The following is a 27,816-nucleotide window of genomic DNA, read 5'->3' on the forward strand; positions in this document are numbered from 1 at the left end:
GCCGAGTCGAGCCGAGCCGGCCACCCGCCGGGACTATCTGTTGCGCGCGGGCCCGTCCCACGGACGCGCGCGTCCTTTACGTCGCCGGGACCGTTGTCGCGTCGTGGGAGGAGCCGCCGGGGACCCGACGAGGAAGTGAGCGGGTGAGGCGACGCGGAGCGGTGTTTGTCCGGCGGAACGGTGGCGACGCGGTGGCGTCGCGGGGGACCGAGCGTAGCCCGCGATGCCCTCTGCGACGCGCCGACGTCCCCGCCGCGGCGTGAGCAGGAAACGCCGCTGCACGTCAGGCCTGCGCCGGGACGCGGAATGAATGAGCGGATTGTTGCTGTGGTTGCAGGTCACTGCGGCGTTTTCGTGCACGTTTCGCGGCGCGGCGCGCTGCGTATTTTCCTTCTTTTATAGAATTCCTGGATCTATTTTTTGACCCGGCGCTCGCTGCGCGTCAGTCGTTTACTTAACGCTGAAGCGGCCATCACACTGATTATTATATCACGAAATGCTCATCGGTTCCATTAGTGATGTTCTGATCATCGTTTACTTTGCGTGCAGGCCTTTTTTTTCAGCCCATGAAGTCGATTAATATGCATGTATTTAGCAGATTTTATCCAACAGGACCTGCAAACATTATGTGGGTGTAGAACTGGAACGACTCACACTGCAATGCTGTCATTCATCTGAAAAAAGAAAAGCTGCAAACACCCAGGGTGCAGACGTTCTGGTGATTCTGTTTCTCCCCCACGCGCGTGCAGGTGTCGAGCGCTGAGAGACACCATGACGGCCCTCAGACAGAGGAAAGGCAGTAAGGTGAAGGAACCGGGGCCTGAGAACCAGCACGCCAAACCCAGCCAGTTAGCAGAACCTCCAAGCAAGAGCTTCTCAGGTTTTTTATTGCTTTTTTTTCCTCTAACACTTTTCAGGATTGACGTTGTGCTTCTGCTCTGTTGTATATATATAAAACTCGCTGGCCGCTTTACTAGAACCCACCTGGTTCCCTTTGTAGGTGCGATTTAGAGGCCAGCAAGATCGATTCCACCAGTGATGCCGTGTGTGTAAAAATAAAATCAATTTTTTTTTTGCATCAAAAGGTTTCCACATGTAAATGTTGCTGATGGAAATGTGCGAGCGTCTGGCGCCCCGAAGTAAATGTAAAGGAACCAGCAGAGATGCGCAGTGCACACGTTTAGATTGCAGCCACGGATGTACGTACGGGGCGAAAGGTTGGATTTAATGTAGCTCTGACCAACGCATCTGCTCGTGGCAGAGATGCACATTCACGATTCAGAAAATGATTCTGTGATCCAGATTTAGGCCGAGTAATAATTAATGGGAGCGGTTGCTGTTTTCCATGCTTAACATGTATATAAGCACAGTTAAGCTTCTAAACATATAAACACTACCATTCAAAGTGTTACCACCATGTCCCTGGTTTCTTTCCCTAATAATGTGAAATGGGTTTGAAGAGAGAAAAAAAAAGACAAAAATTTAATAAACAACGTTGATATATTAATTGAAAACTAATTTGATATACTAATGTGGTGTATCCCATATCGCCCGGGTCACTAGATGCTGGATTGTTTAAAAGTGCAACAGTTTTTAGCTATACTAAGATTGTTTAAAAGGCTTTTATAATAATCATTGCAGCTTGTAATGTCACAGACTTGGGTTAACGAACACAGTTAACGAATGCAGATATTCCCCCATTAACAGCCATTCCCCCATTAACAACATGAACAATTCCTGGACGGGAGTTTTGACCCTTTGATGCCTTTTTAATGCATGAAAACAACCAAAAAAAGACCTTTGACCTTTGAATTGCAGTGTACGTGCATGTAGACAAGTTGCATCCAGTTCGCATGCGGTTCATCTCACACACTGTTTCACGATTTCACCAGGTAATTGGACATGGTGGGCTGCAGCCTGTGGGGTCACCGGGTCGCTGGTGGGACTCGGCCTTGGCCTCGTCTGCTGCGTCTACGTTGCCACGTTGCATGAGAATGACCTGTGGTTTTCCAACATCAAGGTGAGCGGGCTCTGCGGCTCTCGCCTTTCTCTCATCACCCCTTCTCGGTACACACGAGGCGCCTGTTGTTGCCTTGAGCAAACGCAGAGAGAGAACGTCTCGGGTGTAAATGACCTTCCCTCCCGATGCTGTCAGGCGGCACGGACATGTTCCATGTGCGCTCTGTGAGTTGTGGAGTCACGTTTCAGAGAACTTGACTCATTATGAAACCGTGTAGAGAATCTTCTTCCTTCGCCCTCGCCCATTAGGGGTCGCCACACCTTCCTGACGCAGCCCTGCCCATTTACCCGGGCTCATTTCACTATGCTAGAAAAGTAGTAGCCTAGTGGTAGTAGCCTAGTGAGTAACACACTCGCCTGTGAACCAGAAGACCCAGGTTCAAATCCCACTTACTACCATTGTGTCCCTGAGCAAGTTGCTCCAGGGGGACTGTCCCTGTAACTACTGATTGTAAGTCGCTCTGGATAAGGGCGTCTGATAAATGCCGTAAATGTAAATGTAAAAGTAGTAATTAGGTAAATCTCGCAATTTCCACATTGGCCATATTCAAAACCAGGAATGGACTTTTCCTTTTGCTTCTTCTTCCCTTCCTTTTTTTATTCTCTACACATGCGACGCAGACGGATAATAAATGCGGGTTGCTTTATAGTGCTGCCACATATTAACGACACTGGTTCTTGCATCAGGCCGCGTTTCGGTCCTGCAGTTTCTCTCCTCTGACAGCATGTCAACCTTTTTTTTATTTTTTTTTTTTATTTGGTGGGACATGGCTTTTCCAGCTGCGGAGATGTTTCCCCCTCCATGTCTGATAATGCTATCTGTCCCGCCCGCGGCGAGGTTATTCCGGAACGGACGCTTCATTTCACGACCTTGTTTTTGACAGCGCAAAAAAAAAAAACCCAAAAAAACCGCAGGAATGATGGCTTTTATTACCGCAGCAAGAGGAGTTGGTAAATAAGCTCTGGACAGGTAAATGGCTCTCTGAAGTATAAGATGACCGGAGCCTTCTGCCCTGCCCGTGTTTAATTAGCTTTTCCCGGGTAACGGGGTCCCGACTGCTGAATCGGGACATGCTGGAAATTCATTTCCTTTTTTCCCTCTTAGTGCCTCGCTTGTTGCAGCTAATCAAATGTGACTTAAGGCCAGTAATGGGGGGAAAAAACGGCTTCTGGTTACCCCGCGTCCGCGCAGCTTCCCACGGTGACGTCCGCTGGGATGCCACTGCGCCGTTTGGCTGGAGAACAGCTGCGGCCGAGGCCTTTAAATGCATCAAGTGTGAAGTCACGTCCGTGACAGTTATAGCGTCTCGCGGGGTTTATTTAAGGCCTCGTGCGCTCGCTCCACTTTTAGGAAATGTGAACGCTTTGACAAGCTCTCCTCAAAGTTTCCGAGCTCTTCTCCAGATCGTCGGAGAAGAGGTCCACAGATTCGTCTCTGCGGCGCTGATCGCAGTTACGTCATTGTTGGAGACGTAGCCTAGCCTCCGCTAGTGGTCCTTGTTCTCGTGAGGCGGCGTTTGGAAGGAGTGACCGAGCGAAAGCGAAGGCTTGGTGGTACGTTGCAGGAAGAGCTGCGGAGATAAGGGGGTGAGCTGGAAGCAGACATGGAGGTTCGCCGAAGAGCGAAGGCCTGGCCCGAGTGCCGCCGGAAAGCGGTCTGCAGAGAACTGTCTCCAGGCAGGGACGGAACGGCGGAATATATGCTGGAGGACAGGGGACAGTTCTGGATTGACCTACGTTTGGGGTTTCGAGCTCTTTGGGTGCAACCGGTTGTCATAACCACAGGGCTGACGTTGGCGGTCACGTTGGGGATCTTTCACGCGTGGTGTGCGAACGTAATACACGAGAACCTTCTGTGGTTCTCCAACCTGAAGGTATGGTCTGCTGCGCAGGCAGACAAATTATACGGTTTGCTGTTTAATATATTAATATTAAAACAATAGCAGCAATTTAGATTCCTTACAGGCCTACTGTCATACCACATCAAGGCAGATGTTCTTGACTGTTTTTGGTAGAAAAAATATCATTTTCAGTGAAATTGTGTTTTTCTTAGTGTCTACAGACATTGTTCTAAGCTTCATTAAAAGATCCTTGCACATTTATCAACCTCGCTTTATAACCTATTTTTACATCAATCTTTTTTTATGTGTATATGTACAGTACAGGTTTGGACACACCTTCTCATTCAATGTATTTTCTTTATTTTCATGACCATTTACGTTGGTAGATTCTCACTGAAGGCATCAAAACTATGAACGAACACATGTGGAGTTATGTACTTAACAGGAAAAGGTGAAATAACTGAAAACATGTTTTATATTCTAGTTTCTAGAATATACAACCTGACTGTTCTCCAACAGTCTTGAAGGAGTTCCCAGAGGTGTTTAGCACTTGTTGGCCCCTTTGCCTTCACGCTGCGGTCCAGCTCACCCCAAACCATCTGGATTGGGTTCAGGACTGTGGAGGCCAGGTCTTCTCCACACGTGTTCATTCATAGTTTTGATGCCTTCAGTGAGAATCTCTCATATAAATGGTCATGAAAATAAAGAAAACACATTGAATGAGAAGGTGTGTCCAAACTTTTGGCCTGTACTGTATATATTTATATCGTTATTTCTGGCCTTTTAGTTTGTATGCTTCCCTGTGCCTGCAAAGAGACCTGCAACTTTGTGTTTTTGCGTCTCACTCCATTTACTTAATATTGCATCTTTTTATGACAGGAAGTGGAGCGGGAAATCTCTTTTCGGACCGAATGCGGTCTCTACTACTCCTACTACAAACAGATGCTGAAGGCCCCCTCCATCCAGCAAGGTATTACAGCGTAACCAGACACGGCACGAGGGTTCACAGGAACAGTTTTAAGTTCCACGTCGTCCAGTGCGCGGTTTAGTTGGTTTCAGAATTGTGGTTATTTCTCCCTGTGGTTTCACGTAACATACGTGACAAAGCAAAGTCATCGGTAACCGTACCACCTTTTGGGACATGATCTTCTGTAAACCAATTTCTTACGCAATGTGAGCGCTTTTGCCACAACAGATGCAATAAAGTTAAGTAATGAAGGAATAAAGAGTAAAGAAGGAAGGTTTGGGGATTGGGATGAATGGCTCCTCTGAGCTCTTGTGCAGAAAACTGGATTGCTGCTGATTAAAAACGGAAGTCTTTCAATGAAAATGGGCTGCTGGGCCAACATGGTCACCAAGACGAATAAATCGAATGTTGGAATTGGTGATTAAAGAATTCATCTTTAATATCTTCGTCTGTCGTCAGGCCTCATTGAACTCGTCAGCGACAACCTCACCGAGTCCAGGAGGACGATAAACCTCCTGCAGCGCATGAACATTTATCAAGAAGTGTTCCTAAGCGTCCTCTACAGAGTCCTCCCCATTCAGGTAGTATTGACGACTTACATTTACATTTAAGGCATTTGGCAGACGCCCTTATCCAGAGCGACTTAAAACGTGCTTCCATGTTACAATCAGTGAAGTGATCAATTCTGGTTCACTAGGACCCCCAACCATGAATACAATCTTTTTATTCACTCTGTTGTAGTTTCTATACTTAATTCAGACTATAAGAAGGTTACAAGTTAATCTAAATAATCTCTAAAGAGGAAGGTCTTGAGCTGCCGTTTGAAAGTGCAGAGTGACTGAGCTGTTCTGACCTCGAGGGGGCCAAGATGGAGAAGAGTCTAGATGAATGTCTTCCTTTTATCCTCAGAGATGGAGGGACCAGGCTTGATGGGATTCACTTGTTTTTCTCTGTAGTTGTGTGCGTGTTTTACCTGATGCATGAATGTAAATGATGTTGTCGTTGCAGGAATACCTGGAGCCGGTGTATTTTTACATCTACACGGTATTTGCTCTGCAAGCCGTGTATGTCATCGCTCTGTTTATCACCAGCTGGCTACTCAGTGGCTCCTGGTTGGCTGGGGCCCTCACTGGGGTGTGGTACATACTGAACAGGTACATCATGCTGAAGGACTTTTTTTTTTTTTTTCCCATATTTTAACATATTCTCCACGTAATTGAACGTTCTGCTGACAAACGTTGGTCTGCTGGTCATTGAAGCACCTACTCTGTGATGGTCATGGAGTCTAAGATGGAGCACATTGTGAAGAATCCAGTGCAAGAAACGCATTTAGTATTTTTGAGAAAGTGAAGTATGTTTGATGAATCTGAAGTGAATGATTGTGTTCAGCATAAACCTATTTTTGCTTTTTTTCTTTTTCTTGTCTATTTTACATAACCTCTAGTCACAATCCTGTTTCTTCTGATTTATTTCTATAATGTAAAATTTTTGGACTGGCAGTGTATACCAGCATCCCAAATTATATTGGCAAATTTGTGTAACATTACAAAAGAGTTGGATTTGGTCATGAACTTAGTCTAATACTACTTGCAGTCTGCAACAATCAAGATTCTGCTAATCAAATGTCGTACACCACTGATCCTGATGTCGTTGTTGTTGGGAACAGAGTGGACACGACACGCGTGGAATTCACCGTCTCCCTGAGGGAGAACTGGTCCTTGCCCTTTTTCGCTCTGCAGGTAGCGGCCATCACCTGCTACCTGCGACCCCAGCTGAAGCCCATTCACCAGGTGAGGAGCGCTCTGAACGTGGCGCCTCTCCTTGCGTCGGCAGTAGTCACACACGCCTATTACTCTGCGCTTGGTGGCAGGTCTTCTTCTCGGCTCTATTCTTAACTTGTCCTCGCTCTCTATAACAAGGGCAGTTCAGTATGTAACTCACTGTAGGAACAGAACAGGTGACGTGTGGCGTGAATGTCACAGATCTCCGCTGTCAGTTCTGTGCCTGGCTTTATTCTCCGCTGTGTCTCCTGTTGCAGAGGGTGGTGCTGTGGCTCATCTTCCTCTCCACATTCTGTTTCTGCCTCATGTGGCAGTTCAACCAGTTCATCCTCTTCGTCCAGGCGCTTGTCATCTTTGCACTCGATGGGCTGGACTTAATCACACACAAGCAGGTAAATATCTAGTTATGTGCATATATAGGTATTGTAGGTATTGTAATAGAATGACACCTTTTATGAATGTCACCTAAAGTGTTCATTTTTGTTATAATCAAGGATGATAAAAACATAAAATGTTCTGTTCCAGTGTTCTGCAGCATATAAATAAAAACACATAAAACATATAAAAGGAAAGTGAAAAAGTGGTGCATAATAGGGTTGTGTATTAGCAGGGATCTCACGATACGATACGTTATGATTATATCATGATACTGTACATGTTGCGATAATCTGCAGCTCACAGAAAATGTAAAAACAGAGCTGATGTACAAAATGCTGTGTACGATCTGTGTGGATCTCATTACATTAATAATTCAGCCAAAACTACATTTACATTTACATCATTTATCAGACGCCCTTATCCAGAGCGACCTACAATCAGTAGTTACAGGGACAGTCTCCCCTGGAGCAACTTAGGGATAAGTGTCTTGCTCAGGGACACAATGGTAGTAAGCGGGATTTGAACCTGGGTCTTCTGGTTCATTGGCGAGTGTGTGACCCACTAGGTAACACACAAACTACATAACTCTGAACTGAATTTTGGACTACATTTCTATACAGAAATATCAATATTATCAGTGTGTCCCTGCATCAATACAATAACAGCACAATATATTGCTCTATTTTCTAACATCCCTAGTGCCTAAGCATCTTCAGTTCTGAAGATATAGGGGCGATGTGAATTTGGACAGTCCAGTACAGTTACAGGGGACAAAGGCAGCAGTGGAAAAGGAGGAGAGGGGCATCAGAGGGAGAATGATGGTGGAGGAGGTCCGAGAGGTAGGAGGAGGCCTGCTTTTGGAGGACTTTTCGGGCAGAGAGAAGAATCTTGAATTGCCCCCGATGGGGTTTCGCCAGCCAGTGAAGTTTTTGGAGAAGTGGTGATTTGGCCACGGGATGGGAGTGGGTGAGCAGGCAAGCAGCAGAATTCCAAATGAGCTGAAGTTTATTGAAGACTGTGGATGATGCACCGTACAGGATGCTGTTGCAATAGTCCAGTCGGGATATGATGTAGGTATAAACAGGGAATGAAACTGAGTGAGGGGAAATAGTGAGGAAAAAAAATATATATATGCCTAAAAAAACAACTATATATATATATATATATATAAAAGTTGTTTTTTTTTTTTAGGAAAGTACTATACATAATTTTTTTTTCCATGCAAGCTGTTATTTGATGCTTTGCATTTAATGTTACAAGAGCAAGTCCCGGGTTGTAGGTCGTGTCGGTGGGAACAGTTTTTTTTTTAATAATTTATTGTATAAACAGTGGTGTTTACCCTTTGAATTTTGAAGAATTTAATGCAAAAAAAAAAAAAAGTCCAGAGATCTAAATCAGGATTGTCATCAAAAGCCTCATAATGCTCATTAACATGAGCGAATGATAAGAATTGTTCATCATCGTTGTCAAACTTAAAGGTCCCATGGCCTGAAAATTTCACTTTGTGAGAATATTAAAATGAGTCATTCTAGCCTGTCTATGCTCTGAAGTGGCTGGAAAGAGTGCTTTGGTCATTCAGCTTCTCCATTCAACTCAGACGGTCTCACCTGGAATTTGAGAATTTTGAGAAATCCCAGAGAATTTCCCACCCCTCCCATAAAACAGTTGCAGTTGCTCGGTGATTGGATGTAAGAATGTTCCGTCATGGGGGGCTGAAGAAACATTGAGTTGATTATTTTTTTAATGGATTAACGACTTCCAGTGCCAAACATTGTGGTTGGTGAATGGTGTTGATGACGGAAGATCTGTGAATGCCCGCTCACTTCTATAGGCCGCTCTCCTCCTCATCCCGCCTCTCTCCTCCACATTATTTAAAGCTACAGACACCGAAACGGCGCGTCCTGAGGAAATCTCATTGTGGGATTAAAAGTGGCTGTAATTCTGCACCAAGCCTGAATTTCAAAAAGAGACTTCAGATACAATATTAGGGGACCAACGAGACCGATATGAAAGAAAAAAAAAATCATGTCATGGGACCTTAAGGTCAAAAACCTTGTCTTTTTGTGCATTTTATCACCTTACGTTATTACATTGGTACGCGTCTTCGCTTTTGTTCTATCGTGTAAAAAATCGAGATGTCCAAATGAGTATGTGCCATTAGGAGTGTATACTGCTTTAATGTGCAATCTATGACATTGCTTCATGACCAGGAACAACACCGTCACATTTTACAATAGTCCCACCAGGAAAACTGTACAAAGCAACATATAAAATGATTAATAATGGCTGGCCTACACCATATAACGTATGTTCTAAACCATTCTTGTCTCTTTGTTTTTCCTGCCATTCACTGTTTGATCTAAAGTTATAAAAGCTCTTTACCGACCTGCAGAGACAGAGATTAATATTCATTCATTACCAGTGAGATCAAACATGATTCAACAGTCCTAATTCAATAAAGGCACACGCGGTTTGACTTCAGGGCTACGACCAGAGAAATTGCAGAGGGACTTGAAAAGGGAAGAAAACACGCTTGCTTTTGAAGTTTGCCTTAATTGTGATTTAATTAACTAACACCAATTTGTCCATGTATCCATTAATGTGGATGCCAGATAAATTAAAAAAATTCTCCAGCAGTGTGTTAATTAACTGTCGTTTTTAAGCAAATGTTTCTAAGCACTCTTATTAACTCATCATTAGATGACCTATGGTCCGAATGCAGATTATTCATTCATAACGGCAGTTGCATGTCTCAGACACACCACTTCTCAAAATGGTCCCTGATGGTTGTCTGCAGCATGTTAAAAAAATAAAAGATCATTAACATTCCCCCCCCCCCCCCCACTAATTTTAATATAATATATATAATAACACTTAACGTGGGAAGGGGAGGAGCACAGGCCAGCTGCGGCTCTAGTAATATGATTTATTGAGTGTGAGTGATGCCGGGATTATTTGGTCTCTCAGTGGCTGGGGAGAGCCAAAATCTGTTTAAAGCGGCTTCCTTTCAGACGTTCGAAAGGATTTGTCATTTCTTTCTGTACTCCCCGATCCAGCTAGCCTGGAGTGTATAAACCCATCTTACTGTAATTCCGTGTGTGTGTAGGTGACATCGCTGTACCTGGTGCAGGTTTTCAGTCTGCTGTGCGTGTGGATCCTGCAGTTCTGTAACTCCATGATCCTGTGCTCTCTGGCCCTCAGCTTCATCGTCGCCGCTCTGTTTGTGAAGCACTTCCAGGTGAGTCTCAGCAGGAATTCCGTTTCTCTGGACCCGCAGCTCTTTTGCACGGACGAGTTACCAGAAAGTCAAACAGAATAGAAGAGGATTAAACCACAAACTCCTGTTTGGGGCATTTTCCTTGCATGGTCCACGTATCCTCTTAGCATCACCGCAGAAAAGTACAAAGTGTTTGATCCTGTGATAAAACATCTTTTCATCTTTTCCCCTGATGTGTGGGGAAAAGAAGAGCTACAGTATGTAGTCTGAACTTACCATGTGTATCAGGGAGCCTTTTCCCTCGACCACCTTTTTTTTTTTTTTTTTTTTCTCTTCTCTTAGACCACTTAATTACCTTAATTAATTGTGTTGCAGTATCTCCATAATTTGGCCAATTTCAAGAACAAAATGTGAACATCCAGAATCCACTATGAGGAGATCATTCATAATATTCACACACACACACACACACACACACACATATATATATCCTGTTAATTGTTTTTTTTATTAATCAAAGCAAATGTGCAAACGCAATAAAAAAAAAAAAAAAAATTAGTAGGGATGCTTTCACACCCAATTCTGGGTACAGTGATATTCCGTTTTGGAACAGTAGGTTTTACCTGGGACATGAATAATCAAGTTTTAGTGGATGGGAGGATGAAAGTGTGCAAATTTAGCTTCAGGATCTGGTGTGCTGTACATCTCCTCCACTTCTGCTAATTGTCAGTGTCACAGTGTTTCAAACCAGTGAATCTGACATTAAATTGAATTGCAGTCCTGCCAGCACCATCAATCTCAACCTACCAGGGGGACAGAAAAAAAATAGCTAGAAATCAGCGTGTGACAGCGGGTCGTGTTAAATTAATATTTTGGCTGGTTGCTATTTCCATTATTTTTGTAGTAGATTTATCGGTTCCGATCATGTCAGCAGTTCCTCTTCGCGCTGGCTTGTACGTGTAAATCCATTCTGTCAAACTTTTATTGTCTTATTTTCGTCTTCTGATTCTTTTGCTTTTATGATTATTTTTCACAATGTTCTTGTTTTGTCACATCTACCTGCTTTATATGGGAGAACCAGATGAAGGGGCGGCTTGAAATCTTCCAGTTGTGCAAAATTGACTTTCTTATCTGTTGCTGGGTGAAATTTAACCTGATAAGATCTGCAGTCACAATGCAGAGTGTCTGCAGAGATATTTTCCGTACTTGATAATACTTCTTGCGATGCTTCAGATAAATATTCAGGGAGGAAGTTTCTTGAGCGAGCGAGTTGTCCGCGAGTCTTCATTTCTCTCCCAACCTCCTTCAACGTCGGTGCTCCCGGCCTAGACTCTGCCCTCCACAGGCCTCGTATTTCTCCTGCTCAACAGGGTTTTTATTCTTCTGAAGATGCTGGGTGGGTTAAATGATTCAAACTGGGTCCTCGCTGGTTGCCATTTCAGCCAGTAATAAGTCAAAGGGAGAGTTGGTGCTCTGGGCGCAAGGGGCAGCGTTAGAATTGCATGAGTGCAAGGAGCTTCTTCTTGTCTACTTGTGAGCAGGGATCAGGACCTGAGCGGTCATATCCGGTGTGTGTGTGTGTGTGTGTTTTGCAGAAGGGGCTGAAGTCAGGAGGCCTGGTGGTGCGCTTGGGGAAGCTGCTCCTCCACAGCCTGCTTGTCGTGGCTCTAACATTCTGCATGAATTATTTAGCCAAGGTGAGTCGTGAGACTTCTGCTACATCGACCCCAGTCTGCCACCAGGAATGAAGCTGGAGTGCCGCGCAGCCAGAGAGGTCCAGAGCCTGGAGTCCACATTTATTCCGTTTATACCAGGCCTCCTCAGAGAGATGAGGTTTATCCTACTCAATCAAAATGTTGATGATAACATTATTAATGTCACTTCCGTCATTTTAGGTTCCCTTACCCAATCAGAATAGCTGAAGGAACTAACTGTAGAATGGTAGTAGCCTAGTGGGTAACACACTCGCCCATGAACCAGAAGTCCCAGGTTCAAATCCCACTTACAACCATTGTGTCCCTGAGCAAGACACTTAAGTGTCTCCTGGGGGACTGTCCCTGTAACTACTGATTGTAAGTCGCTCTGGATAAGGGCGTCTGATAAATGCTGTAAATGTAGTCTAATATAGAAAAAGCTCTAAATGTATTTCACTACAACATGTATCATTATTATTTTCTTGCCACCATCACAGAAAGTACTGTGGCTGCAGAGCGATGAGCACATCTTCAAATTCATAAAAGCCAAATTTGGTCTCGGTGCAACCAGGTACGTACGGCATAAACGTTTTGTCACCTTTGAAGCGTTTTCCCCACCGCTGCAGTCATTAATTCTCAGTTTTTGATGATGAACCCACCTAGAATCATTCAAATGATTAAACAGCGGCAGAAAAAAAATATCTGACTGACAAATGACTGACAGGCAGAAATCAGTGTCCTATTGTCCATTATCTTTTCTTTGTTCTTATGGCTCTTTCATGCTTCTGTTTTTTGTAGCTAAGCGAATTCCAATTATCAGAGCAGAAATCCTGCAGATGTTCTCCATAAAGGAGATGATGGATTTTGAACATTTAGCCCCCACTGTGATCTGAATCATAGCAGAATTGCATTCAGCTCGTAAAGAAAAGGGCCAAACGCTCCTGCAGCAGAACCAACACTACACACACACACACACACACACACGGCGTATGTTAACCTTCCTTCTCGTTTCACCGTCCTGTTTTCCTTGCGCCGCATCTTGTCTGCTCTTCGTGGCGGTGCAGGGATTTCGACGCCAGCCTTTATCTGTGTGAAGAGGCTTTCGGCCTGCTCCCATTGGACACCTTTGAGCGCCTGGCTGGCACGCTGCTGCTGTACCCCTACGTCTCTGCCCTGGGCGTGCTGCTGCTCCTGCTTGCCCTGGTGTCTCTGGGCAACCTCAGGTGAGCTCCATGTCCGCTTTTCTGTCTTGACAAAAACACAAGTCCCACAATGCATCGCATTACTTCATTTTAACTGTGTAATGAGGGTAAATAATGGCAGCTTTACTCTGACGTTATCCATTTCTGAATCCTAGTCAGACATGCACAAGAGAATGTTCAATTTATTAAGCAATGCTCAATAAAGTTCAAAATATTCAGTATTGACAACAGAACTACAGAATCTCAGCTACTCAATTTATCTGTTGTAGAATCTGTAGAGCTTTGCAATGATCAATAAATAATAATGATTTATGGAGGCGCTGTCCTCGAAAAAATCAGCAGAAGATGCAGCAATCACCAGCCACGGGCCTGAACGTGCAGAGGCACGTGGGTAAGGTCTCACATGTCCTCACTCCTGCCCGTCTTTACTGTTACGCTGAAAACACACACACATAAGCAGAGGAAGAGTGCGAAACTAGAACCGTTCCCTTCCGGCTCGCTGTGTGGCAGTTGTGAGGCCGTCTCGCCGGGTCCCATCTCGGCGTTCGGCGTCTGTGATCAGCGCAGCCGGGGGAGCGTCGGGCCCGCCAGTTTCGGACGTGCCAACGACTCCAGTCCCGCATCGAACAGCTCACTTAACCGTCACCGTCATCTTTACCACGTTGGTGGCTCTGTTTTACTCTGTCCTTGTTGCAGCCACTCCGCCTCTGCCCCATCCTGGAGTTCGGAAGAGGTCACCATCCGTCTCAGGCCGGACGTGGCCTACAACCTACTGCACACCATCTGCTTCGGCCTGCTGGCACTCAGCACCATGAGGTGAGCCGCCGCTCCAACTTCCCCTCCATTCTGCAGATCTCTTCTCATTCCTTATCTTTCATTTCCTGCTCCTCACACCAGTAATCTCCCAATTACCAAGGCTGATAATAGCAGCTCTGCGATAACACAGGCTAAATGCTTTCTTGCTGTGTTCCTTGGTGGAAAAAGGATGAAGTACCTGTGGACTGGGCACATGTGCGCCTTTGCCGCCTACGGCGTGTGTGGAAGGGAAGTTTGGGAGCTTTGCCTGAAGGTTGTGCGCTGCAGTAGCCAAACGAAGGTAAATGAAGCCTTGCGAGCGATGCACACAGCATTGGACTTGCTCTTTAGACTTCTCCCAAGTTTGCTCTTTTAAGACTGCTTTGACGCGTTAAACTCCAGTTCGGTATTTAATTAGATTGGTTTGACATCCTTGATCGGATTGGGGTGTTATTGTTGGAAATGTCATGGAGAGAGAGAGAGAGAGTGAGAGTGTAGTTGGCAGGCTGCTCTGCAGAAATATATTTGAAATGGATTCCACCGCTCTCTGTGTTCCGAGCATCTTATTCTAGCCAATCAGAATGCGTGACTTATCCATGGATGTGATTTCTCGGCTCGGGCGAATGTGGAAAGATCAAAAAGAAAGTAGATAGATGGATAAATAAAAACCTGCAACTGTTAATAAATAAATAAGTAAACAGCAAAGTATGCTCAGGGTACTGAGTGCTCTAATATGGAGTAAAAGAAAGTGTGTGTCGTTTGGCCACCAGGTGGCAGTGTGGTAACAGTAGCTGCCACCAGCAGGCTGCGTTGCATTAAAATACTCGACATGTGTTTAATGCATAACTTCTGTTTCCATTTGTGCAGTTAAGACTGATCAGATATACGGTTCCAATTGTAATCCTGGCGTTTCTTTATTACAAGGTAAGGAAGCTTCTGGAACATCTCATTACAATTTACACTGTTGTATCTGGTGCTAGTGGAAAGCAGCATGCACAGGAATTCAACAGAAAACATTAAGATGGTTCACAGTTTTTCTCTCTGTGTTTGTGTGGTTCTATGCATATATATGAGTTATCATTATTCCGCAAGCACTTATTTATCCCTGTCCTCTTCACACACAGTTCTGGCCCAAGTTGACAGAAGAGATCTCGGAGCTGAGGGAATTCTACGACCCGGACACGGTCGAGCTGATGACGTGGATTAGGTATAAAGTCAAATTCAATCAGGCTGTTTTTCCGCCAAATTCTATTAGTGCTCAATGGCATTAACAGCGGGATTGGACTGATCCTAAGGAAATCGAATTATCCTTCACTATAGGCTCGGCTCCATGGCCAATGGCGGAGAGTGCCTGTGTATGTGTAAAACAGTCAGGCGGGGTTGTTTGACGGTGTTTGAATGAGACGTGAAGCATCCCTGACCGGTCGGCAGCGGACCTGCAGTTTGGGCAGAATGTTAAATCGATGCCATGAGTCTGATGCGATCTGAGACGTTGGTCCCGAACTCATTGGTGGCTCATCGTGAGTCTGAGGGTTGGGGAAAGAAGAAGAAGAGGAGGAGGAGGAAGGCGCGCAAATGAAAGCATGAAAACGTCGCTTTTAGGGAAATAACACGGGTTCCTTTCCAACACGGAAAATCCAATTTGCACAGAGGATTAGGGTGTGGAGTTACCTTGGCTCTCGCAGTGGCATTAAGCCTGTTCCCCTGCGCTAATTAGATCACAGATGAAAGGGTTAAGTGTTTCACGGAACCCCCCCGCCCCGACATGGCCAAAGCTCTTCTAGTTTCGTATGTAGATTAGCGGGTTTATAATCCGCAGGAGCACCTACAGGTTAACCCTTTAAAACGAGCGCCCAGACCGCGACTGTGTGCACTTGTCCTTTTTTTTTTTTTTTTTTAATTTTGTAACTCAGTTGTGACTTGTGTGCAGCTTATTTTTATGCAGTCTTATCATCAAGGAAACAGAATATGGGACGATAATCCAGTGACTGCAACTGTACGGGGATGCCAGCCAATCACGTTCCTATAGAGCCTGGGTTGGGGACGGCCTTTGATACGGCGGTTGTTTTTTTTTTTTTTTTTTTTTTTTTTTTTTTTTATATATATATATTTCCATAAATATGGAATATTTATTTATCTAGCTCTTTATACAACTGGAACACACACTGTAGTTCCTCATACACACACTGTAGTTCCTCATAATCACAGTTTATCGGCACTGCAGGGGAAAAAATTGAGTAGCAGAAAAAGAAATCGGTGTTGAAAAAGGGAACTGGAAAAATGACTGGATACTGACACGCAGCCGTGAGAAAGCCGTACGTTTTTTTTTTTTTTTTTTTATCCCCGCACCGGGACGGGAAGCGGCGAGGGCAAATGTAAAGCCGTGGACCAGGCCTCTCGCTGAAATATCCGCGAGTAACGCTCAGCCGAGCTGAACCGGACTCCTCGAATGGGCCGGAGCCGGAATCGAGCCGCGCTGGGCCGTCCCCTGCGTTTAGGTGTGGCTGCGTCACACGTCCTTATGGTTTCTGAACCCTGCCGAGCCGGATAATTCCCTCAATTTCGTTGTACTGTTGTACTAAGTATGATTGTGCAATGACAATAAAGTCTCTAATTCACTTTAATCGGTCTGATCTTTGATTATTCACAATGCCGCGATGGCGGAGAGCTTAACTCTTTCCAAAATGTTCCTTGTTTCTGAATAATGAAGACAAACGAAGCTTTTGTTTGTCTTGGGCGAAACTTCAGCGGCCCTTGGAGCGCCGGCAATTTGTGTTGCTCTTCAAGCTGAACAAAGCAGTTTTTCCCCCTTCTCTTTCCACGTAGGGTTTTCTTTTTCTTTTTTTGCTGTTGTCAACGTCCACACATCCTCCACTTTCGTTTCGATGCTAATTGTTGGTCTCGCAGCTTTCTTCTCTCCTTGCAATTGTTCCACTTAGCTGCTTTTCTGTCGTTGATGCTTTGGGTAAAGAGCCTATCTAGATTTTCTGGCTCCGGATCCCGACCCAGTCGTTCTGCCAGGCCAATTTTTCACCCCCGCCACGCACCACGGGCTCTTAGAATTCAGAATCACAATTCACATCACAACTCCAGTCCATTAGAGGGGGACGTCTTTTCTGATGATCGGCCCGGGGCTTACCTGCCCCTCACAGCCGAAGGCATGGGATCAGAGTCGGGGCTCCGCCGGGACGGTCCCGAAGGCCCTGTCCTGCCCGGCGCTAATGCCAGCCCCCCGTGTTCGGAACGATTCACTGGCCATTTTATTAGCAACAGGTTAGGTTCGGTTTTAGTGGTACCACATTTATTCTCTGGCACTTTTTGGACAAAACCTGATTCAAAACATTGCAGTAATAAATCTATTTTCTAAATTTCTCCAATGCCGACAGCACTAGTGATAACATCAGAGCCAAGTTTTCGTCTTATACTTTAAGTCCCACAATACAAATCTAGTCAGCAGGGGTTCTTTGACCAGGTCCTTTTGTTGGTGCGTGTAATAAAGTAGTCAAGAATAGCAGGGGTTTCTAATAAATTGGCCAGCGCTGTCTGCGATATTCTGATCGTTTTATGTTTTTGGGTGTTTTTTGTTTTTTTTTTTCTTTTTTCACAGTCCATTGGCAATAACATTTTAAATGTTATACGTCACGCGCCATTCACGTCTTCTTAATTCAAATCCATTTACTGCACTGGCAGCCAGAGGAAAATATGAATATTTCCTCAAATTGTGTGCTGCATATATCATTTGTATTTTCAGCGTTGATAATGCAGCATGTTTTTATGTTGTACTGTGTTTTTGCCATTTCTATATTGCTTAATTCAACACCAGTAAATAGAAAAACTCGTTTCCAGTGTTGAGGATAGCAAGCATTAAATGAAACAAAATATAATTTTATGCACATTATTAATTAGCTATCATCATACTGATGAACGTGGCAGTTTTTTTCCTGCTTGTATTTTCCTCCCCGTCCCTGGTAAAAATCTATGTGCCTGTTCTGTGATTAACTGGTGACCCCATATCAGACGCCAGCAGACCTGCTGCAGGTTTCGTTCTGCTGAAAAGGAGCTCGCATTAAAGTTCTCCCGTAAGAGGGACAGTAGACGTAAACAAAGGCATTCATTTTGCCGGGGGAGCTTTAAATGAGCCGCACGCCCGCCTCTTGCATGAAAGACACCATTGGGGCGCCGGCGCGCATAACAATGCCACGACGCCGCGCGTCCTCTCAAACTGAATATTAACGACATTAATCAATTTTAATAATGTCACCCGGGTGCAGGGCTAACGGTGGATGGCATTTACATAAGAGCATATAAATCAGAAATAAAATGTAAATCAGGGCCCCTCCAGAGGAGTCCCCTGCCAGCGTCCCGTAATTAAACATGGGCGCGCGCTCGGATGCGGCGGTTATTTCCTGTGACCCCGTGCAAGGGTGGGGGCCAGAGGTCATCTCCTCTACGGGGACGGCGCTCAGTTTCTGTCGACCAATGGCAGCGCGACCTGAGGAGCGAGCGAGGCCTCCGCCCCGGGAACCTCCATTCATTTTGGCTTTGGATTCGAGGAGGAAATCAGCAGGGTGTTTACCGGAGAGGAGATAAAAAAAAACCCGAGTGCGTGGGGAGGAAAGGGGATAAAGCAGAATCCCGGGATGATGCGGGCTTGGTGAATAATTACATTTGTTCCTTTTTAATATAGATAACGCTGTGACTCCTGCAGGAGGGAGCAGACAATTAGTCGGCGAAAGAGGGGATTGGATGACTTAATCGGTTGGGTGGGTGTGGCCCTGACAGCAGGACCTCTCCACACAGTTGCTGCTGTGTAGGCCCTAAGGTGGCACCCACTGTCTCATCCACACATCACCCACTGACATGGTGGAGGCTGCGGTGCCACCCCGGTGACAAATGGCTGACCTAATCTAGTACATTAGAAGTGCATTACACACACGCACACACACACTCTGTCACAGGGTGTGCTGGAGTAAGCAGGGTCAGTGACAATGCAACAAAAACTCTAAAAAGTGGGAGAGAACTACTTTAAATGCCGCTGGAAGCTGTTTTTCAAGCAGTTTGCCACCGTCTCACCCAGAGCCAGATTAAAACCACCTCATCTCCTCCCCCGGAGACAGACGGAGACGGAGACAGGCAGACAGCGAGTGGCAAGCTGGCCTTTACGTCCGAATGACTTCCTGCTTCTCCTCGCCGGTCCGGAATAACAAACCACCATCTGAGTACGGACGAGTGAAATGACCTCTGCAGAGGTCATATTTGGGTTTTTTTGTAGACTTTCTGCATCAACTTTTCCTAATAAAATAAAGGACGAGTATAAAGCAGCGGTAAAAGGTCCGGTGGAAATGGTAACATGGAAAGTGTCATCTTGTTCCCCGTCTTTTTGAAAGTTTGACTAGGAACAATCTGGCGTCCTCGGCTGCAGCAGCTCTGTGTCCGGCGTTGAATGATCATGCGAAGACAGTCCAGTGGTCCGATTCACCATTCACTCTCTTCCTGCAGTGCGAAGACTCCGAAGAGCGCCGTGTTTGCGGGGAGCATGCAGCTGCTGGCCGGGATCAAGCTGTGCACTGGGAGAGTCCTGACCAACCACCCCCACTACGAGGACAAGGCGCTGAGGGAGAGAACCAGACAGGTAGAGCCATGCTGCTGCCCCGCTCTGAAGGTTTTCATCCGAATACTGTTGGTGGGGAACATCTGGGTGGAGAGTCGCTTACCTGCGTTTCATTCGGTTAGGATGGTATCTGAAGGTCAAGTCCTTCACTCTGTACTCACGTAAAGACAAAAGGTGTTCAGGCTCTCCTGCCTGTGGTCATAGGTCATGGCAGGTAACACACTCACATTTATGCAAATGGAGACCATTAATCATGCAGCCCTCAGCCGCACGTTCCGCTGCATCCGTCCAGGAGGGTGAGAATTAGCGCGCACATCTTCTCATGCATGTGAAATTAACACCTGCGATGGCGCTGAAGATGGAACGTAACACATCTGAGGGAACTCTGCTTCATTAAGCTGAGCTGCAGACTGGAGGACCTTCCATTAATAGCACCATGGGGAGGTCATAGGAATGAGCTTCTGCATGATTCTTGATTTAATGTGGATTTCTTGCAGACTGACTGCCACTTTAGAGTAAAAAAACTAAATTAACTCAGTAAGTATACAGTACAGGCCAAAAGTCTGGACACACCTTCTCATTCAATGTCTTTTCTTTATTTTCATGACCATTTACTTTGGTAGATTCTCACTGAAGGCATCAAAACTATGAATGAACACATGTGGAGTTATGTACTTAACAAAAAAAGGTGAAATAACTGAAAACATGTTTTATATTTTAGTTTCTTTGCTCTGATTACTGCTTTACACACTCTTGGCATTCTCTCGATGAGCTTCAAGAGGTTGTCACCTGAAATGCTTTTCCAACAGTCTTGAAGGAGTTCCCAGAGGTGTTTAGCACTTGTTGGCCCCTTTGCCTTCACTCTGCGGTCCAGCTCACCCCAAACCATCTGGATTGGGTTCAGGTCCGGTGACTGTGGAGACCAGGTCTCCACTTTTTGTTAAGTACATAACTCCACATGTGTTCATTCATAGTTTTGATGCCTTCAGTAAGAGTCTACCGTGTAAATGGTCATGAAAATAAAGAAAACACATTGAATGAACTTTTGGCCTGTACTATGTTTGTATAAAAGTTTTGTTCCACAATTACTTGAATAAATGCATGATTTGACCGAGCTGTTTTTGCAACGTGTCTTCACCTGAAGGTACCATGGAATTTCTTCAGTTTCAGCTGAAGCAGTATTTGGGTATCTGCACAATGCTAACATTCATCAGTGACCTTGACCTTTGACAAACAAACAAACAAGCATGAATCAGTCTGGACCAAGAGAACTTGTCACGTCCTTGACAGAGACGTTATGTCATATTGACACTGGCATTTGACCAACGATTCAGATCAGTCCAAGTAAACATTCCATAAAGGTGAGCTTGAGGGCCCAGATGGGATCCGAAGCACAATTCCTCTGGCCTCAGCAGTCACCAGTGGCATTCGTTTCCTGTACCAATAAAAAATTGTGAGCAGAATGATTCTGAGGAACATTTTGGAAAAAAGGTAGAAAAAAAGTGCTGATAATCTATTCTCAGATACATAGCTATACAAGAACAGCAAAGGTTAATGAAAGTAGATTAAGTTCAATTAAAGAGAAGTAAAAAGCTGAAGACTGTGGTAAATATGTGATTGCCTTTATAATAAACGAGTGGTGGAAGAATAAAATAAAACGAATATCTCTGCAAGGTGCAGATGGAGACCTGGTGCAGATGTACTATAAACAGCTGAAGAGAGGACACAGCATCGTGTGCTCAGTGTTGCCAAATTGGCCGCTTTTATATTTCATATTTTGTGGGGGTAAAATGCTTGTCTAGAACTGGTATGGAGGAACCCAGTATGTTAGAATGTGGTCGTAGTTAAATAGTTGTCAGTTTAGTGTGCGTTTTGGAGCGTTTATGGGCTGAATTTTGGCTGAAACGGTCCGGCACGTGGCAACAATGCTTGCACTACGCTCAATATGTGGCATTTGAAGTGAAGTGAAAGTGATTAGTTGTGCACACAATGAAATGTGGTCTCTGCATTGAACACCATCTCCATATGGAATTCATGTATCAGGGGGAAGTTCGGGGTCACATGGGCCAGTGTCTCTGGTCGCCGGTCCCCAGGTGGAATCCCAAGACTCTGCTGTTCTCAGGTCACAAAATCAAACTCTCGCGGATCCTGCAGCCCTGGAATGAAGCAGTCGTGTTCCCGGTGGCACTGAGCGAGAGCTGGACTCGACGCCCCCCTCCTCTAGCTCTTGACCCGCTGTTATTCATCTTAAATCAGCTGCTATTCACGGTGCCGCTCAGACACGGAGCGGAATTTAGCCGAGCGTGGCTTTCAGCCTTATGGTCAGGGCATTAAGTCAGCGATAATTGGAGAAGTAAAGGATATGCAGAGCAGCAATTACTGACATGAGCACGTTCGTACAGTCCATGGCCGCCGCTTTCAGGCGTCGACCTGGAGAGAGCGGCGCTAATGGATGGTTGCCGGAGAAGCCTCCGTTCGGATTGGCCCTGGCTCAATTTATCAGCTCTCGCTCGCATGCTCTCCCTTTGTCTTTCTTTCCACCTTTGTCCTGTTTTTTTTTATTTTTTTTTTTATCATCTGTAAAAACAATGCCATGTTTTCATTGTCTGCACCGTTTGACAGATGGAGCGCTAGTCAGGCTCTCGTCAGTGCCACAGATTAATTGTTACTTTTGGAAGCTCTTGGAAAGCCCATTAAACAGAGCTGTGGGGGTGGCAGGGCGGGCTTGCGGAAGGGTACGGAACGTTCCGGGTCTCTGCGGGTGGTTCTGTGCGCACATGCGTGGCCCTGCGAGGGGGACTAATGAGGCTGTGATATGTCTTCAGTAGCTACACCGCTCGAGCACGGAACGTGAGGGGAATGGGCCGCGCCGCCATCTGATAAAGTGTGAGCTCTGAGAACGCTGTCTCACATACACACACACACACACACACACACACACACACACACACACACACACACAGGCTTAAAAAAAAGAAGCAGCATGATGGAAGCAGACTTTGCAGTCTGACCACAACCATTGGTAATGGATCAATCAGGTTAATCAATACACTGCATGCTGGTAGCACTGCATGCTGCACTACTGCTGTGGTGCGGTCGTACACGATCAGATGCCAATATCTAAGTTTACCCCTAAATAAAAACACTTCCTTTAATGAAATAAACCAGTCATACACAGCATCATGAACGCTGTCTGAAGAAGGTGCAATGGCACCTGGTGGTGAACAAGTGGATTTGAGTGGCTGTGGCCAAAATATGATGCCTAGATGGCTGGGTCGTGGCACTTCCAGAAGTGGTCTAAGGTCCCTTACGAACAAACCTAAATTGCTATATACTAGAATTTTAAATTGCAATACATTGGTAAATATATTTCAATATATGAGAAACTTCCCATATATTTGCAAGGCCTTTTTCTCATATAACGTAGGACATTTTTCAGTATATATAATAATATATTAAATAGTATAACAATGTATTTATTCAGTAAATGAAAACAGCAATAAGTGCAATATTTCCATATATTGTCATATATCCTATTTAATATTTATATATTCCTTATATATAAAATATATTATTAGAGAATATATCAACATATATTACTATGTACAATTCACAATATGTGAATGACTCCATGAGACGGACTCAGGCCCCGGGCCGCACCGGGCGAAGCAGAGTTCTGTATGCCACATCTCCCACGCCTGCAGCATATGGGGATTTGAGGGAATCCTTGTTAGTTTCTTTTCGGCCGGAGGGGTGCCTGAATGCTTCTCTTCACCTTTCACCACCTGAAGACCACGTTTGCCGTGGATTTATTTTATTTTATTATATATATTTTTTTTTAGATAAATGTATTCATTTTAGTTTATTTTTATTTATTTATTTTGGACAGTTAGTGTCTTTATGAGATCTTTGGGGGAAGGGACTTCCAGGTGTTGTGCGCAACAGCAGATTTAGCGGTGGTCATATTATTTCAGCATCCATTGAGGCGTTTGCAGTTTGCCGTAGTTGACCAAGAACGTCCCTTCATGCAAACGGTCTTCTCTGCCGGCAGTGCCCTCTTTCTGTAAAATTCAATAGTTGTTTGAAGAACACAAGTTTGAGGAGTCAAACTTGGACTTAAGATAAGATGAGATGATTCTTTATTAGTCGCACAAGTGGGAAATTTACATAGTCACGGCAGAAAGTGGACAGTGCAAGATAAGAGCAGCAAAAATAAATAAATAGCACAGAGAAAATGCCGACTGTATAATATAACGCTCACTGTACAAATACATAATCTGGAAAAACACTGGATGAGTGTATTAAACATATCTGTATATATAAATATATATTTATGTTTATATACATAGAGTATATGTAAGTGTACATGTGTATATATACACATATTGCACACGATAAACACTGTGGTATATTAGATGTGTGTGTTAGTCTATGCACAGTGCGTCCGGAAAGTATTCCTAAAGTAAACCTTTTTTTTTTTTTGTTTTTTTTCACGTTGTCGTTATGGGGTGTTGTGTGTAGAATTCTGAGGAAGAAAAAAGAAGAATTTAAATGTGGGAAATGTGATTTACGGATGCACTGTGTGTGATCAGGGCAGGAAAGACCTTGTGAATCTCTCCGTCCCACATCGTGGGTGCCACAGCCTGCCACTGAAGGAGCTGCTCAGGCCAGACAGGGTCTCCTGCATGGCGTGGGAGATGTTGTCCAACACGAATAAACAGCTTAGCCGCCATTCTCCTGTCACTCACCACCTCCACCGGGTCTATAGGGGATCCTAGACCACAGCATCAGTGCTGGAAAAAAAAAGTCAGATCCATGGATCCACCCCACAGCTTACAGGGTTTGCTGATCGCTTGGTGCCAGATATCACAGCATGCCCTCAGAGGTTTGGAGGTCAAGACTGGAGGAAAGAGTTAGCAGCAGATGTCTGGGTTCACAGGTATACACAATCCTCAGCCCTAGACTTGTGAATACAGACCGGGAGTCATTTAAATTAGATTATCACCCGGTTTGAGTCCTAAGGAACTTCACACTTTTCATCATTACAGCAGTGTTCTTTTTTTTTTTTTTTAAATACTTTATGATCCTGGTGAGGTTTAGTCATCCCTGTAGGTGAGCCGTAGGGCAGATGTGTGTCTGTGTGGAGTGTCAGTCTGCAGTTTAATGAAACAGAGGCAGGAAACGGAATCTGAGCATGTAGGCGACCCCCACCCAAACGCGCTCTTCTCCTGGCTCGTTATGTCATGGTTATGATCAGTTTATGAAAGAGCTTTGCTGGGTCTCATTCTTTTGCTGTATTCTGGGGGCAGGTTTATCAGATCTACGCCCGGCAGTCGCCAGAGGAAGTGCACCGGATCCTGCGAGCGGCGGGCGCAGACTACGTGGTGCTGGAGGACAGCATCTGCTACGAACGCAGACACCGGCGCGGCTGCCGACTGCGAGACCTGCTGGACCTGGCCAATGGCCATGTAGGTGTCTCAAACACACACTATTTTCCTTTCAAAAACGGAAATGAACATGATCTGTAGCCAAGGGTTCTAGTTCTCATTCCTTTCCCACTTAGGGGGGGTTCTCTTTGCAGCATGTTCCTATCGTTCGAAAGCTGTTCACACATTATGCATCCTGTTCACACAAAAGATGAAAAAAACAGATTCCTGGAGCTTCATTATTTGTTACTGGACATAAAAAAGCAGGTTTGTTATTAGAGAAGGTGCTGTGGGGAAAATGCCCCTTTAGAACTGTGTGTGTGTGTGTGTGTAAGAGAATAAGACCGAGAGCAAGAGAGACGGGTTGCCTGTCACTCCTGTCACTCCCAGTCATTTGCAGCAGCACTGATGGCTTTGAAAAGCGCTCAATTACAGACAGGAAAGAGGGCAGGAGCCGAGGCCTTGTCTGATCTGTGCATCACCTCTGCACACTGGCTGCCTCTCCCGCTTGCCCTTTTGAAGCCGTAAATAAATGAGTCACTCCTTATTTGGAATTTCTGAGGCTTCAACTTGGCTCCTTTCCTTGGCTAGGCTTTCATCATGTGTAGTGCTGCAATCTGTGTGTGTGTGTGTGTGTGTGTGTGTGTGTGTGTGTCACTCACACCTTACAATGTATAGAACATAAAAGGGAGAAATATGCAGTAAAACCAGCCTCTGTAGTGGTCATTACACACTTGATATTGTGGGGCGGCGTTTTTTGCAGTAATGGCAGATGACTGTTTGCACAGGTAGTTAAACTTTGGGCTGAATGTGATTTTAGCGGCACAGAGAGAGAGAGAGAGCGAGAGAGAGAGCGAGAGAGACCCTCCCCACACCCATAAAAAAGCTGCAGCGAGACACCATAAAAGTTCTAAAAATATTTTGACAAAATGAATGAAAAGGTGGGAAAGGAGGCCACAGCAACATTTTCACTTATTTCTCACCGGATGGCACATGCATCTGTGTAGAATAGAACATTTATATTCATGAATAAACTACCAGTCACATTTGAATCTAAATTCTAGTTGCGGTCAAAAGCTTTTTATTGGCTCAAACTGATCAGAAAATCAAAGAATACAGGAATGTTTCAATAAAGTCAAACTAGTTCATAAACAGTAATAATAATATCATATCAACACGTCCACTTAGGAAGGATGTAATAGGATGGTTAGGTCCTCTAACCAAACTAAATTGTACATGGAATGGCTGCCATAGAAAATGAGAGGCAGCATTTTTTGTCGAGGTTTAATTTGTTTTTTTCCTCCACCTGCTACATTAAAATATCAAAATTTGCATTGTTCATATTACATCAGTGTAAAAGTACATTCAAAATGAGTTCTTTGTGTCTTCGCAGATCATGGACGGTGAAGGAGACAACGACCCCGATCTGGTGATTGCCCCAGACCCTCGCTTCTGCGAGGTCATTAAAACGGACAGCGCGGTGTACACTGCACTCTTCACGCGTGTGTTCAAGAACAAGACGTTCCACGTTTACAGACTGAAAAAGGCGAAGAAGAAGGCCAAGTTGGAGAGGCAGGCCACAGAGGGGCCTGTGTAGCCAGCGCCATTCTGCCTGTCTCCATCTGCTACACTTTCCAGAATGTTCCTCCAGGTTTACCATCGTCCTGCCCTCCTTCATTCAAAAAGGACCAGCTAAACTTGTAAATGATTCTTTACGTTTTTAAAAAATTTTACCCAAATTGAATGTTCTGGAAAATGGCATGTGGTTCTTTTGGAAATATTGAATATGGCTGGACTGACCTGACCTCCCTAGCATCTATGTCCTGATTGGCCAACATGCTGTCATGGCTGTACCTGCTTTTTTATGCTAAAACCCATGATCAGGGAAGGTCAACGGGCAACGACAATTATGAGAAGTTTATGTTGTGGTGCCACAGCCACAGATATTCTGCTTTTTGGGTCTTATCACTGTGAATAACATTTACTGATTATTTATTCCACTAACAATGGTGTTTGTTCAGTTATAGCTAGGCCTTGAAATATCTTTTTCTTCTTCCATAAAAAGGTACTAAAGTTTCTGTGTTGTGTATTAATATTGTTCTGAGTATTAATGTTTTGTCTTAAGCTACACTTTTTATTTCTTTAGAGCGTTGTTCTGGTTGGAAGAGAACACTGTGTTAATTACACAAATTCCTGCTTTCTGAAAAGGTCAGTATTTAATGTTTTGTTCTGATCAGTGTTCCAGCTATGGGCCCATGGATTTGCTGGGATAGGGTCCAGCACACCAAGTGCAGCCACTGGAGAAATGGGGGTTGATAAATGAACAGATTGAATGGGTATAAAGGTCCTCCTCAGTTTCACCTGCATGGCTAAACGGGCATTTAAACGGCAGCATTCTCGTTTTACAGATGGAGGTCTGTATGTGTTTGGTTGTACGAAGACGGAACTATTTTACGTTGGGACTTGTGTATGTTTTTGAAAGCAATGCTGCCCCATCTTGCTTCCTTTTGAGGCACATGTTTACTGGACTGTCTCTGACAAATAGTGCCATATCTCCTAGTTTACATCAGACTTTAATCGGCGAGGCTGTTAAAATGTAATGAAACGTATACTGTAGGGTGCTGTGCACCGTTATTTGTCTGGGTTTGTTTTGCAAATCGGTTACCCGCTGCTGACTGTAATGTGCGTTTCTGTCTGGGTCTTATGTTGAGAATGAACAGTGTTTCTGTGTTTCTAAAGTCACCAGCATCATCGTTCTGTAGAGTCCAGTCAGCTGAAGTCTTTGTTCTGGTTTTGTAATTAAACTGCATTTCTACACACAGCGTTCCTGAGTCTCTCTCTTTTTTTTTTTTTTTTTTCCAACCTGAAAAGGCACGGAAATATTT

At 44.7% G+C, this 27,816-nt stretch overlaps 1 protein-coding gene across 2 annotated transcripts; it reads left to right on the forward strand.

Moving 5' to 3' along the window:
• On the forward strand, nucleotides 1–27,753 carry dpy19l3 (dpy-19 like C-mannosyltransferase 3). 2 transcript variants are annotated; one of them, XM_028956789.1, is made up of 19 exons: nucleotides 1–337; nucleotides 750–880; nucleotides 1,893–2,020; nucleotides 4,740–4,830; nucleotides 5,287–5,408; nucleotides 5,836–5,981; nucleotides 6,494–6,617; nucleotides 6,866–7,000; nucleotides 10,093–10,224; nucleotides 11,799–11,900; nucleotides 12,395–12,468; nucleotides 12,962–13,120; nucleotides 13,796–13,915; nucleotides 14,084–14,195; nucleotides 14,762–14,818; nucleotides 15,019–15,101; nucleotides 19,394–19,526; nucleotides 24,815–24,973; nucleotides 26,325–27,753. In XM_028956789.1, exons 2-19 carry the CDS (start codon nucleotides 772–774, stop codon nucleotides 26,526–26,528), a joined length of 2,190 nt encoding a protein of 729 aa, XP_028812622.1. In that variant the 5' UTR covers nucleotides 1–337; nucleotides 750–771; the 3' UTR covers nucleotides 26,529–27,753. The 2 variants fall into 2 exon arrangements, with proteins under 2 accessions (XP_028812622.1, XP_028812621.1); XM_028956788.1 differs by having other exon boundaries at nucleotides 19–143.
• Nucleotides 27,754–27,816: the final 63 nt, after the last annotated feature.

Source organism: Denticeps clupeoides, chromosome 16, assembly GCF_900700375.1.
Source record: "Denticeps clupeoides chromosome 16, fDenClu1.1, whole genome shotgun sequence".
Classification (NCBI taxonomy): domain Eukaryota; kingdom Metazoa; phylum Chordata; class Actinopteri; order Clupeiformes; family Denticipitidae; genus Denticeps; species Denticeps clupeoides.

Bases quoted from the DNA above. Each gene is read 5' to 3' on its own strand.
- dpy19l3 (XM_028956789.1), top strand. From the start codon at position 772: ATGACGGCCCTCAGACAGAGGAAAGGCAGTAAGGTGAAGGAACCGGGG. The intron at 881-1,892 runs GTTTTTTATTGC...CGATTTCACCAG, and splicing joins TCCAAGCAAGAGCTTCTCAG to GTAATTGGACATGGTGGGCT. The intron at 10,225-11,798 runs GTGAGTCTCAGC...TGTGTTTTGCAG, and splicing joins TGTTTGTGAAGCACTTCCAG to AAGGGGCTGAAGTCAGGAGG.